The sequence below is a fragment of the Montipora foliosa genome, chromosome 13 (genome assembly GCF_036669935.1).
Source record: "Montipora foliosa isolate CH-2021 chromosome 13, ASM3666993v2, whole genome shotgun sequence".
Classification (NCBI taxonomy): domain Eukaryota; kingdom Metazoa; phylum Cnidaria; class Anthozoa; order Scleractinia; family Acroporidae; genus Montipora; species Montipora foliosa.
This window is the reverse complement of record NC_090881.1, coordinates 42,958,650-42,971,723: the sequence shown is the minus strand read 5'-3', so window position 1 is coordinate 42,971,723 and position 13,074 is coordinate 42,958,650. Positions and strand designations below refer to the sequence as shown.

The 13,074-nt window shown below is 38.9% G+C and overlaps 1 protein-coding gene across 3 annotated transcripts in view; it reads left to right on the top strand.

Annotated features, from left to right (window-relative positions):
* Window positions 1-5,140: 5,140 nt before the first annotated feature.
* Window positions 5,141-13,074, top strand: part of LOC137982346 (fibroblast growth factor receptor-like) — a 15,199-nt gene continuing 7,265 nt past the window's right edge. For 2 of the 3 annotated variants that reach the window (XR_011118669.1, XM_068829440.1), the window contains exons 1-7: window positions 5,141-5,281; window positions 7,613-7,993; window positions 8,440-8,697; window positions 9,964-10,233; window positions 10,695-10,985; window positions 11,354-11,665; window positions 12,419-12,709. Coding sequence is in view for 2 of the 3 variants with exons in the window: in XM_068829440.1 (XP_068685541.1) it covers window positions 5,230-5,281; window positions 7,613-7,993; window positions 8,440-8,697; window positions 9,964-10,233; window positions 10,695-10,985; window positions 11,354-11,665; window positions 12,419-12,709 (1,855 nt within the window). In the remaining variant the exon portion in view is untranslated. Of the gene's footprint in view, window positions 5,282-7,612; window positions 7,994-8,439; window positions 8,698-9,963; window positions 10,234-10,694; window positions 10,986-11,353; window positions 11,666-12,418; window positions 12,710-13,074 lie in introns of those variants that run through there. The other variant, XM_068829442.1, reaches the window with a different exon arrangement.

Below are 13,074 nucleotides of genomic sequence, written 5' to 3'. Positions count from 1 at the left end.
ACAAACAAGATAGATTCCTCTACATGACTGCACAACAACAAAAAATTATAAGAAGGCAAAAGATTGAAAGTGTGCGCGATGACCAAAGCAACTAAGGTTTTTGAGTTTTCGATTTCACTGCCACGTTAGGTTATTAGCTGAAGCGGCCCCGATTAACAAATAAAGTCAAAGTAAAGTAAAGTAAAGTAAAGTAACCATATTTAACGTCGATAACTCGTAACAGTAATTCAACTGACAAACCTGAGGTCGACGGTGCGCTCATTTTACTCCCCCCTCTCCGTCAGTGCTCCGTTTTACGGGAATTTAAAGCTGCTTAGCAACACGGAAAGGAAAGAAGTCGAAACAAGGATGCGAGATCCGGAAATCGAACTCAGGACCTCTTTGCACCAAGGCCGCGCACTAACCGACTGTGCCATCCTTCCATCGGGTCTGGCGTTAGAGTAAAGTCTACGAAACTTTCAGAACTGAAAGGGATAATTGAAAGATATGGAATTCCTCCATAAGTAAAATAAGTTAAAGATAGTTTTTAATCGGTGCAAAGCTGACACCGATCTCAGAGGCCAAAACAAACGACTAAAATAAGGGGGCCTTGAAACAATATTTGAAGTAATACAATTGAGGTGACGGAGTTGGAAATAGTCTACTCTCTACTAGATGACGAATTTCAGCCCTCTATTATCTTTGAGATCGTTTTCCTGTGCTGATGACATACAATCTCTGTTACTGACTTGTTGTCTTTGGAAAAAACAACAATTTTCTCCCACACAAACCAGTTGCGTGACCAACACAAGTGAAGGTTTTTACGTCACGTCACCGTCGCCATGTTGGTGGACGATCAGTCCAGCAGCAATTGTACATTGCAGCATTGTACCTGTGTCTCCAGAGATTGGATGCAAACGCCGGTCTAACATATTCTGTTGGGGCTTGAAAGATCTGTGACCGAGTTAGAACTGATTCCTTGTTAAATAGATTGTGACTGGTTGACGAATTTCAGCCCTCGTTCGTCTTCGTGATCGTCAATGGTGACATGCAAGGAACTTGTTAAGGATGACGCGAGTCTGTATAGTGAGATATTATTCATCCGTAATGGCTGTGGTATACTCCTTTAGCCAATTGTCATACTTCCGAAACATAGTATATACATCAGCAATCATATAATATCAAAATCATATAATTTTTAAACCCTCGGATTTAAGAGGGGTCACAGTCATCAACCCTCTTTATTCGCATTCCAAGTTACGTTAGAAATGGTCTTTCACAAAAGACAGCCAAGATAGCAACAAACGTAAAACAACTAATTGGACTCACTGAACCCTCAGCTCACTTTTTAGGGCAAAAGCTTTGAATATATAGCTTTGAATATATAGCTTTTTTAATAGATTATTTTTTAAATGTAATCTAGCTGTGTAAATACCCCATATCAATTTTTAATCAATTTAATCTTTTTTATTCATCTTAATCATTGTAATTTTTTACTGTAACATCAGATATGTAATTTTATCGGATGCTTTTAACAAAGACCTTATTATTATTATTATTATTATTATTATTATTATTATTATTATTATTATTATTATTATTATTATTATTATTATATGATAGTCTAGTTTTTTTGAAAAAGAAATGTATCAATTTCCGAAAAAATATCCGATTTCGATCCCCTGCTAACAGAGGTCTCTCTTCTTTTGGCGTTGAATGGGAAAAGAGACCTCTGGCATAGGTCGAAACTCACTTTGATCCACCCGCCGTCCACAACCTTGGAAGACACTCTTCAAGCCGCATGCCCCGTGCGAAGTTTGCTGACTGTGACTTGAGCCCGCTGTGTCGCGCGCATTCCTTTACAGTAATTCTGCTTTTGTTAACCCTTTGGCTACTAGAGATTTGGCCGAAAAACACGTTTTGAAGCTAGTTGAGGGGTTTTTTGGCACTGTCCTGCTGTTTAAGAGCTAAATCTCCCTACAAACCCGTTTCCAGGTTGTACACTCCGCGGCCTTTTCAGCCAGGTGCAAAATAAGCGCTTGCAAAGTTCGGGCATGCGCAGCTAGCACAACACTTTCGACTTTCACTTTTCGCTTTCTCTCCTTCCCTCTCTTTTCGCTTTCTTTGCCTCATTTTTTTTTTTTTGAACTTGCTGGGCATTTGGTAGGCTTTATTTTGGTAGGAAGAGTTTCTGAGAAACCTTTCATCATCTTAGAATTAGGTGCTCTGAAAGGTAGGTGGGTAATGGAGCAAGCTTTTCATGGAGATTTTCAGGTCAGTGTTACATGGTTTTTTTGGCCGTTTCTCCAGTTTCCTTGACTGTATTGTGCTCATTCTGGTATAGTTTGAGAGATCTCTTCTCCCTGCACAAGTTAGTGGACAAAGCTGTTCCTGACCGTTAAAAGTGATGACGTCACAAGGGGTAGATGGGACCGTGGATAAAGCTGGACGTATTTTGCCAGATAGTAATCAAAGGGTTAAGTGAGCCCACAAAACATGAAGTTTCACGTCAGGATTCGGTCACTTAATAACCGCCGTGCATGCTCAACACAGTGAGTTTCAGCCAACGGCAGAGGTCTTTTTTCCCGTGCTCGTCAGCCCAGCGAACGCTAAAGAAAGGAGACCTCTGCCAGCAGGTAATCTTTTCGAGAGTCTTCGAGAATGATCACCTGCCCTTTGATAGAATTCAATCCAAAGTTTTTTTGCCACGGAAATATAATCCAAGATCGAATTACCTTTTGAACTGGCCCTTCCTAGTGATGGTACAGCTGTCACAGTGATGTGGGCATCCCCACGTTTTGGGAATCGCTAGTGATATGGGCATCAGAATGGCTTCAATCACAAATATTACGTAATGTTTAAAAAACGAGCAGCAGTGTTTTATATGGTTTAAAAACACGAGGCGTAGCCGGCGTAGCCGAGTGTTCTTAGACCCGATAAAACACGTGCTGGGAGTTTTTTGAACGGCTTAAAAACATTCCAAAAAAGTGTGTCCCCTGGGAGTCCGAACAGAGGTTCAAATTGTGAGGGGGGAATTTTAGCATACAAGAAAAACAAGTTGACCTTATAAGCAGTATGATAATTTTAAAGGCATGTTTTTTCCCTTCAGTCCTTCCTTTGTTGCAGTCGATGGTTGATGGTAAGAGAACGTCGATGGTAAGAGAACGTTCAGAGAATTGAAAACTGCCGATGACGAAAAAAACATTTTGGAAAAATCCTTTCCAAAATCAACACGATATGTCACAAATTTGTCTTTAATATTTTTGCGCAGTGGTGAAATGCAAGGCTGAACAAACAAGCAGCTAACGAAGAAGCAGGGTTCGAGGTGGAACGGGACAAAATCTAATTAAAGTCTAGATAAGAGCATTGTTAACATGACGGCCGAGTCGTTGAATGTTTTGGTTCGCAAACTTTGTTAACGAAGTTTGGAAGGAGGATGTGTAAAAGTTTCCGCCCAGAAGTTTGTAATGGCTGAAATTAATTAATATTTATAAGTCACAGGCAGTGTCTTTATATCTGATAAAACAATGCATGCTTACGAAGAGTGTTTTATCAGCTGATAAAGCACCGCATACTAATAAGGAGGAGGTTTATCGATATAAAGTCACTGCACGTGATGTATTATCGACCATTTGATAGGTCGATGAGCTTATGAATTAGTAATGAGTTTTTGAAGGCTATTAAAATAGTGTAGATCTATGTTAGCATTGTCCAACAGTTTTACCGGGTTTACATCCTCGGTCAAAAATTAGCGAAACGGGAACTCGTACCCGTATAACAGCGATGACAAAAACAAAAACAAAAGGCAATAAAGGGGACAAGGCTGCGTTTAGGTGCGTAGTTAATCCCGAGAGAGTCACATGATGTGCAAAAGAATGAGAAAGATGTTCAGTAGTTGCCATGCAACAAACACACCGCATGCGACAGATGCTCTTGTTCTGCAGGCCCGTAGGGAAGGGGGTTGCGACGCGTGCGCCCCCCCCCCCCCCCACAGGCTGCGGAGGTCCACGTTTCTGTTATCCAATGATTAAAAAAAAGTGAATTGATAAAAAAATGTATAATTTATATAGTATAGTTTTGTTCTGATTCACTTTATTTCTATTCTTGTCCCTTTTAAATAGTGACGTTATTCTCTAAAAGTGTAGAAGACATACGTAAAAGAGTCTCAGCGCCAAAAAAAATCCATTGTGAAGTTCAAAAGTTTGAGTAATATCCACGCCTTTAAGTTCGCTTTTGGCGGCTTGTTTTCGTATCGTACTGCTCTCAAATCGCACGAAATGCAGTCTCTGAGAATCCTATTTTCAAATTCTTGCGGGGAAGCACGCCGCCCCCGGACCCCCCTAGAGGCTCGAGCCTCTGGAGCTCGTTTGGTCCGTCTCCTCCTTGGATCGCACCCTCCCGCGAAAAAACCTGCCTACGGACCTGTTTTGTCAGAACTGTTTTACGGATTTGTTCACACATAGGGGATATTATGAACTGTTAAGGAATCTTTTGGCAAGACACGGTTGGAGAGCAACCACCATTCACCTCAGCTTCGGTGAATAACTGCTAAATACCTTTGTAGGTAAAATGACGACTTTATTCTTCTTCTTACGATGATGATGATGTTGTTCATCATCATCATTTTATTTCTTCCTCTCGAGTTTCTTATGACCTTGGGGTTTTAAGCTGGCGCGACATGAAGGATGACGTCATTTAAATTGCGAATCTCTTTCGTCAGTGTTCAATGTCGACAAACAAGGCGAGCTATTAAACACGTATATAGAGAAAGGAAAGGTGTCCAATCTAAGGAATAAAACATACAACGCGAGATATGGTCATCCGCACATTGAAGATTTGGGGACGAGCAAAGTAATTGGTGCTTATTAAATGTCTTAATGTCTTAATGATGTTGTTGTGAAAGTAATACATGTGAGACCTTTTTCCAGTACTTTCATCCCTACCTCTTTTTCACTATGATGGGGAGGAAGGAAAAACGCATTTAAAACCCGCAAAAGCTCGTGTCGACCTGAAATGTAATATGGCTGAATAAAGACAGGAGAGGATTTTAGCATCTCTTTAACGAAAAATCGCCCTTATTTTTATTTGCAATAGGCAGCGGCCTGTCAAAACAATTGCGTGACACAAGTTCACATAGCTTAGAAAGGTCATGCTGAAAGAGCTCTGTGAGTTTTACCAAAGGGCATTCAATTACAAACTCTGAAAAGCCTGCCTTACTTTCCGCTGAAACAGAGTGGTCTTTCGAGTAAGATGAATGGACAGGGTGTTTTCTTTGTATTTTTTTCTGTCATGCAAGTATCAGGTGGGTCAATCAATCGAATTCTTACGAATGAAAACAATGTTTCTACGTATCGTTCCGTCATATATTTAGCATTGTGAAAAGTGGAATGAGTCGAAAATTACTTATTCATACTAAGAGCCCTTGATAAAAACCTCAGGTTTAAACCTGAGAAGTTAGTATGTTTCCTTTTAATATCAATTATATTTCATTTCATCACAGGCTGTAAAATTCTTAAGGTTGTATATCACTAGATTCAGAATGATACATTTTGACGTACGTACGTGCAGAATAAGCTTAGGCATAAAGAATTGCTTTCGGTTTCACTGATAATTGCCTGAGGCCTGGAAACACAATGGCATTGCTGATCAATTACCATTAAAAACAGTCATGAAAGTTTATAAAAAAATAAGTAGTCTATCAGCCGTAAGACACTTATTTTTTGTCATATATTGATGAGGCAGGAATCATGGATCCTCGTTCGAGCAGAACTGTTCATATTTACTTTCACACATGAGGTCGAACATAATTAAGGTGGCTCAAACCAGTTCAAAGAGATGTTCTTATTAGAAGGATTGACACTACAACACTTTATTACTTAACAGCAATGTTATGATACCATATCAAACACCAATTATCGCTGACAAAGATTCGATCATTTTTGTGACGTAAAAAGTTACGTGGCAACGGGAAAGCCCTGCAAAAACACCCCATATTTTGGCTTTAGCTGCTCATATCTCAAAAACGAACTCGGTGACCCCCATTTTTTTATTTCTGAAATGTAATCAGCATACCAGAATGAATCTTTCTGCAAAATTAAAAAACATTCTGTGGAGAGGATTCAGAGCCACCTTAAATGATTGAAAGGTTAAGGTAGCTCTGAATCCGCTGCACACAATCTCTTTAAACTTTGCAGAGAGTTTCATCTTGGCCTGCTAATCACTTTTGGGAGATAAAAAATTGAGGTGACCTAGGTTGGTTTTTCAGATATGAGCAACTAAAGCCAAAATATAGGGTGTTTTTGCAAGGCTTTTCTGTTTCCATGGTAACTTGTTACGTCACAAAAATGACTGCATCTTGTTTAGCAATAATTGATGTTTTAGATGATACCATAACATTGTTGTTAAGTAATTAAATGTTGCATTGTCAATTCTCTTAATAACAAGGTCTCTTGACAGTGTTGAAACTGGTTTGAGCCACCTTAATCGATTGTCGTGAATGCATTTATTTTGAATTCATCTATGATCAATGACGAGCGAACACTTATATCAAGCAAACGGAATATATGAAAATCATCACATCTTTTAACAAAGAAAAACGGAGGCAACAGTAAGTATTGCCGGAAATGATCATCGCAGTTATGAGCTCTACTTTGGCAGCGGCAAAATAGGACAAATGAAAGCCTGAGATTTCTGCGTTACTGGTGGTGCAGGAGCTCGTCTCTGAATAGTCCCGAAACACTTCAGACGAGTATCGCAATTCCCTCTGTATCTTCAGAAGGAAAAGGTTTTAAGTCATCCGCACAATTCTCAAAATAATCCTGCAAATCCTTTCCAAAAAAAAAAAGAAAGCAAGGGCTATTTCGGGTCCCAAAAATCTTCTGGACATCCTAGACAGGCCACAGATCTCTGTCAATTGAACTATCAACCGGTTACGCACAAGTCATGGGTTCGCAAATCGTCGATTAATACTGCAATTAATAGCACACATTTGAGTCAACAAGTGTCCACTAGTTTCAAGATTGCTTAGACGTAACCTGGAAACAGTGTTTTTTCGACAGGACTACGCTATGAAAGCGCTGTCCATAGTGAGCCAAGCACTTAACATTAGGAAAGAATTCAGTACTTGATATCGTACAAGCCTGTGTTTGCTCCCAGTAGGGACAGTACTTTCAAGACTTGATTCACGCCAACAAAAGCGTGTCACAAAGGGTGTTCCCTGCCTATATCATCCTTTTTTGGGTGGTTGTTTAAAATCCCTCTTGATCGGCCTTATGTCATTATAATTTCTTTCTCAATCTTCAGGGAAGCCACAGGACTTGGAGTCGCCCTCTTAAATAATCAGTCTTTGTTCTTCTCGTCAGTGGGGGGCAGTGTTCTGTAGCCTCCCATGGCTTCTCTTACTTAGCTTCGTCTAGTGCAATCTTCCTCCAAGGCCCAGACTTCACGCACCCTTTGGTCTTGGTCACGCTGATAATTACCAACCGTTAAATATCTGTGATTTACTTTGCTCGCACCTTTAATATCCTTTTAGGCCTCATTTAACCTTTGGAGGAATTTACACCCATATTTTCAGAATGAATGTTGTCTATAGTTAGCCACGATTTCCGACTCATTTACTATTTTTTTCCCACAGTCAAGAGTGAAATGGTGTTCACATCATCATATAATGGCAAAAGTATTTTCGGTATAGTTGGATCTTCTGTATCATTCAAGTGGAGCTTTTCTGGTGGAGTTCAAAGTATTACTTGGGGACTAAAAAGCCCAATTGATCCTTCATTTATTGCAATCAGGCTAGTAGTTCTCTCTTCTGATGGTTCAGTATCCGTTCAAGCTCCAGCCTCTTACAATCAACGTGTGAGTGGAGTCTTTGTTGGCAATGCATCCTCTGGCCACGCCATATTCACCATTAGTAGCATTAAAAGGGAAGATGATGGATTTTATAGCTGCCAGCTTAAGAAAGTTGAAAATTTTGTTGCTCTCATAAAAGAGGACCATGTGCAATTGAGCGTGGAAGGTTAGCAAAGATATCTTGTTTGAAAACCAATGTTGTTAATGACTGGTCAAGCAGGAAATTAGCTAATCTGGTTTCCCTTGAGTACATGTTTCCCTCCTTTCTCGAAAACATTGTTTTGATCACCACGAGCCTTTCGACAACGTAAGACAACTAGTGGTACATTCTGAGGACTTAATGTTAGTTAAAAGAAATGTAACAATGTCTATAAAATTCGGTGCAAGGAATCAGATACTGGTCATCTATTGACAGTAATCATACAGTAAAAAACGAAAATGGTTGAGTTTGAACGCGTACATACGGGTGTGTGTACCATTAAGTTTGTTTAGCTCAATCAACGAAACGGCCAGAAATTGGTCTGTTTGAGACCATTTCAATATTCAAACCGATTGAGTCAAAAGTCAAACCTTTCTATATTGGTAACTAACTAAAACTCAACATTTGTGCAGACAAACCAAACATTACTCATCCAAAAGAAGTAAGTATAAGTGTCAGGGAAGGAAGCTCTTTGAACATCACTTGTACCGCAGTAGGAAAAGTAGACCCAGGTGTGAGCTGGCACCATGATGGCAGAATGCAGAGGTTGGGGTCAGGAACAGCCTACCTCAGTTTCAGCCTAATAAAAAGAGCAGATGCGGGAATGTACATATGCAAAGCAAACAACTCTGCTGGAATTACGGAGAAACAATTTAATATCACAGTTACATGTAAGTACTTCTTTTATCATGTTTAGAATTAATGCTGACGTTATGGGAAATTCAGTTTACGTGGTGGAATAAGAAAATGGCCTAACAGTAATAGTAGTAATGAAATGATATATGAAATGGATCATATATAAACTGCGGATATGAAATCAAGTGAAGCTATGATCCTCGCAGTTATGAACGCAATTTTTGCAATTGCGTAAAGAAACCTAAAACCCCAAACCTCAAACCCTGTTGAAGTCCTGAATTTTTCGGGCTTCTTTACGCAATTGCAAAAATAGCTTCACTTGAGTAATAGTAGTAATAGTAATAGTTTATTGAACTACATTTTCGCATTTAAAAATGAATTACAATGTGTATTTACAAATAAAAATCATTAAAAACATATTGAATATATATATTTATATATATTATATAGAAAAGTGAGGCTTATGAAACCAACACATGATTCACTGTTACTCCGAGTTTCGTGCTTACGCACTCATCAGACAGTATTTTCTGCCAGTAATACTGTCTGATGAGTGCGTAAGCACGAAACTCGGAGTAACAGTGAATCATGTGTTGGTTTCATTAGCCTCACCTTTCTACGATTTAGCTCTACACTTATGTGTATTGAGCACTATTTAACAGTGTTGCAGCCTTATTATTATTATTATTATATATTATATAAAAATATAAATTCTAAATATTATTATTAAAAGAAATTATTGCACTAAGGAAAAAGCTTCTTTTAAGCCTCTCCGTTCTACACTTATATAGGGTTCTGTGAGTAGTGTTTCTCATCGTAACAGATAAAAAAGACAAAAAAAAAAGATAAAAACAAACTGATAAAAAAAATATGGAAAACACAGAGAAAAAAAAAATACAAAGGAAAGAAACACGAAAAATATGATCTCTGTTTTTATTACTTCTCCTCCTCTAAACTTATCTTTCAATGTTTGTACTTTTTCCTGAGGATGGCAACAAATCCCTTCATTCCCAGCCATGATTTCTCTCGTCATTTTACTTACTGTCGAGCCACTGATCAGTTCCCTTTAGATTCTTATATTCAACGATGCGAAAGCAAGCCAACCGTAACCGTATGAAATCAAGTAAAGCTACGATCCTCGCCGTTATGAACGCAATTTTGGCAATTGCGTAAAGAGGCCGTTAGAGCATCGCACCGGTATCGCGAGGTCACGGGTTCAAACCCCGTTGAAGCCTTGAATTTTTCAGGAATCTTTACGCAATTGTCAAAATTTTCAAGTCACTGATTATGGTTATTTCTAGACCCAGCTTCCATAGCACAAGTTTTGCCCCTATCTCCACATGAGTCTTGGATGGCACACACTGTTACTTTTGTTTGCAAAGCAAATGGTGTTCCAGCCCCAACAATCATTTGGAAAACACCTGATGGAACTGAAATCAAGATAGTTGATGGCAGCCTGAACATTGCACCTGTGCAGATGCAACGTGAACAAGACTTTGGACCATACACGTGTGAGGCTAACAACAGCGTCGGCTCTGCTGCTTTAGCCACAGTTATTTTGAAACAAATCAGTAAGTACATGTCGTATTGATGTTGTTTATTCATTCGAAAACAAACGAAAAGTGAAACGTAAAAAGAAAAATGTGTCTTTAGAAGGAAGACTACACAAAGTGAAAGAGCTACACGAGATAGAGCAAAAAGTATCTTCAAGATACACATTTATTGATATTTTGGATAGTGCCTTTTTCATTCCTAGTTTTCTGGAACACAAGATCATGCCCGTGTTATTCAAAGTACGATTCCGGCTTATCGCTGGTAACTACCATTGCAACTCTAAATGCTTGGACAGGGGCCTCATTTCAGTGCTCTTTATTCCAGAAGGTACGAAGGCACGATTTATTTCTTCGTTTGGTTGTTGGCTTTGTCAAGTGAAATTAATATTACCTTCCATAACCACTGTTATTTTACGCCTCCTCAATCCCTACTTTTCCTGGAAAGTGGAATTATTAAAGGCTTTCCACTTTTTCTTTAGAGTCACCAGGCGCGCCAACGATAACGACACAAGATGACGACATTAAAGTCACGTCATTCACAGTTAGATGGACTGCACCAGACCATGATGGGGGAAGTCCTATCACCGGATATGTCGTGATTATACTTCAGGGAGGCATCAAAATTCTGAACATGACCACAAATGCCGCTATTAAATCACACTTTGTGCAAGGCCTGGTCAAAAGCACAAACTATACCCTTAGGGTCTCGGCCATGAATAAGGCGTATGAAGGAGCTGCAAGTGAAAAGAAAGTGATGACAAAGGCTGAAGGTGAGGATCTTCATAGAGTAAAGGAAACATCCAGGCATTAATATTGCTTCGGGGGTCTGTACTTCAGGGGCTTTTCCATCTACAAACAATGTGTGGACCAATTGTGATTTCTCAGCCCATGCATATAAAGGGGGATGGGTGGCCTCATCAAATCACACTGTGGCTTGAGAACTTACTGGGGCGTAAAATATTTTAAGGCAGGAAATACGATCGCGAAGCTAAATATAATTCTTTTGGATTTCCCATTTATGGCAAGTACAAATTGTCTTTGCACAAAGCTTGTGACACTATTATTGTTTGCTTTTCTTAAAGCTTCAAGAAGCGTGAAATTGACTTGTAGTTTTACTAATTATGTTGATTATGTTCAGATGCCCCAGGTAGCGTGGAAATTATAGGTTTTCCTTCTGAAACAAAGAACGTTGAAGTGACAATAAATTGGAATGAACCTCAAAACAACGGAGCACCTATCACACAGTACTCAGTGTACCAACGAATTGTAAATGATGATGGTACAGTAGGAGAATGGAACAAAATAACGGAAATCAAGGACCTATCAAGGCGTCAAGTTGTTGTTAAACTGGAGAAAAATAAGGTGTATGAGTTCGTGGTAACTGCTACAAATAGGCGTGGTGAAAGTTTGCGAGAAGAGAAGAACATCAGAAAACTTGTGGTTTTTGGCCGTAAGTGAAAACCTCGCCTCATTTATTTGTAGTGTCATATATGTGATTCACAGAAGCCAAAATAGTCCGCTAGCTTATAGAGTGTTTTCAATCACGTGATCAACAACCATGTTTTTCCACCGAAACAAAAGACAACGTTTGCATTATAATAGAGCTCAATTCCCGGAGGATTAGTTGGGTGCACTAACATGGTCGCCGTGACGTCACGTAAAAACACTCTATTGTAGCGGAGCAATTACTGCTAACGTAAAAAGACACATAGTACGGCCTGGAATCGATTGGCAAGAATAACTTCCCGATAGTTCCCAAGGGATTGCAATTGTTCATTTGTGTGGAATTCCCCAGGTCTTTGCAATGCGAAGCAGCGAGAACTTACCCGTGTGCAATTGAGGCGCAATTCCTAGTCTTAATGTCGCGAACAGCGTTCTAACCAAAGGTTTCGATAGGGAAGAGCATCAGTTATGCTGTAGCTTAACGTCACCGATACAGGGACGTTTGCTATTCAGACTACGCCATTTTTGGTTTCAGACTTCTAGATTTATCACTTCTGCATGCTTTTTTTGGATTAATTAACTGTTCATTAATTTATTATTATTATTAGTAGTAGTAGTAGTAGTAGTAGTAGTAGTAGTAGTAGCAGTAGTAGTAGTAGTAGTATTTATTATTATTATTATCATTATTATTATTATTATTATTATTATTATTTATCATTATTATTAGTAGTAGCATTATTATTACTTTCTTCTCTCACAGATGTTCCAGAACCTGTAGATATTATCAAAGCTGAGGCAGAAGATTACAAAATAACTATCCATTGGGAAAATCCGACGGAAAATGGGGCAGCAATCACTAGGTACTTTATTTACAGAAGAATTAAAAGTGATGAAAAGTGGACAAAAGTTGCAGTTGTAGAAGATACATCCAGGCGTGAATACAATATCCAAGTGGAAAATAGCGGGAAGTATGAATTTGTGGTGACAGCAACAAATAAATATGGTGAGAGCGCTAAGGAAAATGTCAGAACAGTTGAAGTACACGACCGAGGTAAGTATACTTGCTTGAATAGTTGTCTGGCTTAACGTATCTGCATTTAAAGCATATTTACTATGCAGATGCAAAGAAACAACAGCTAATTATAACGAGAGGCAGCATGACGAAGTTAATTCCCTGAAGAAAAAGACAATAGTTTTGTAGCCGTTATCACTGGGCTAGGTGCCTTTACCCATAAATTTTTATTTCTTTATCGTTTTTGGTTTCCTTGCATGCAACTCGCTACTTGTTTGCCTTTTGTTTTGGCAATAAACATTAAAATGAGCCTTTCTCGTGGGATCAACCCTGTATCCTTGTATTATTACAACATGTTTTGCCGGCTGATTTTTTTTTAAATTTTTATCAACAACGAGGGTAAA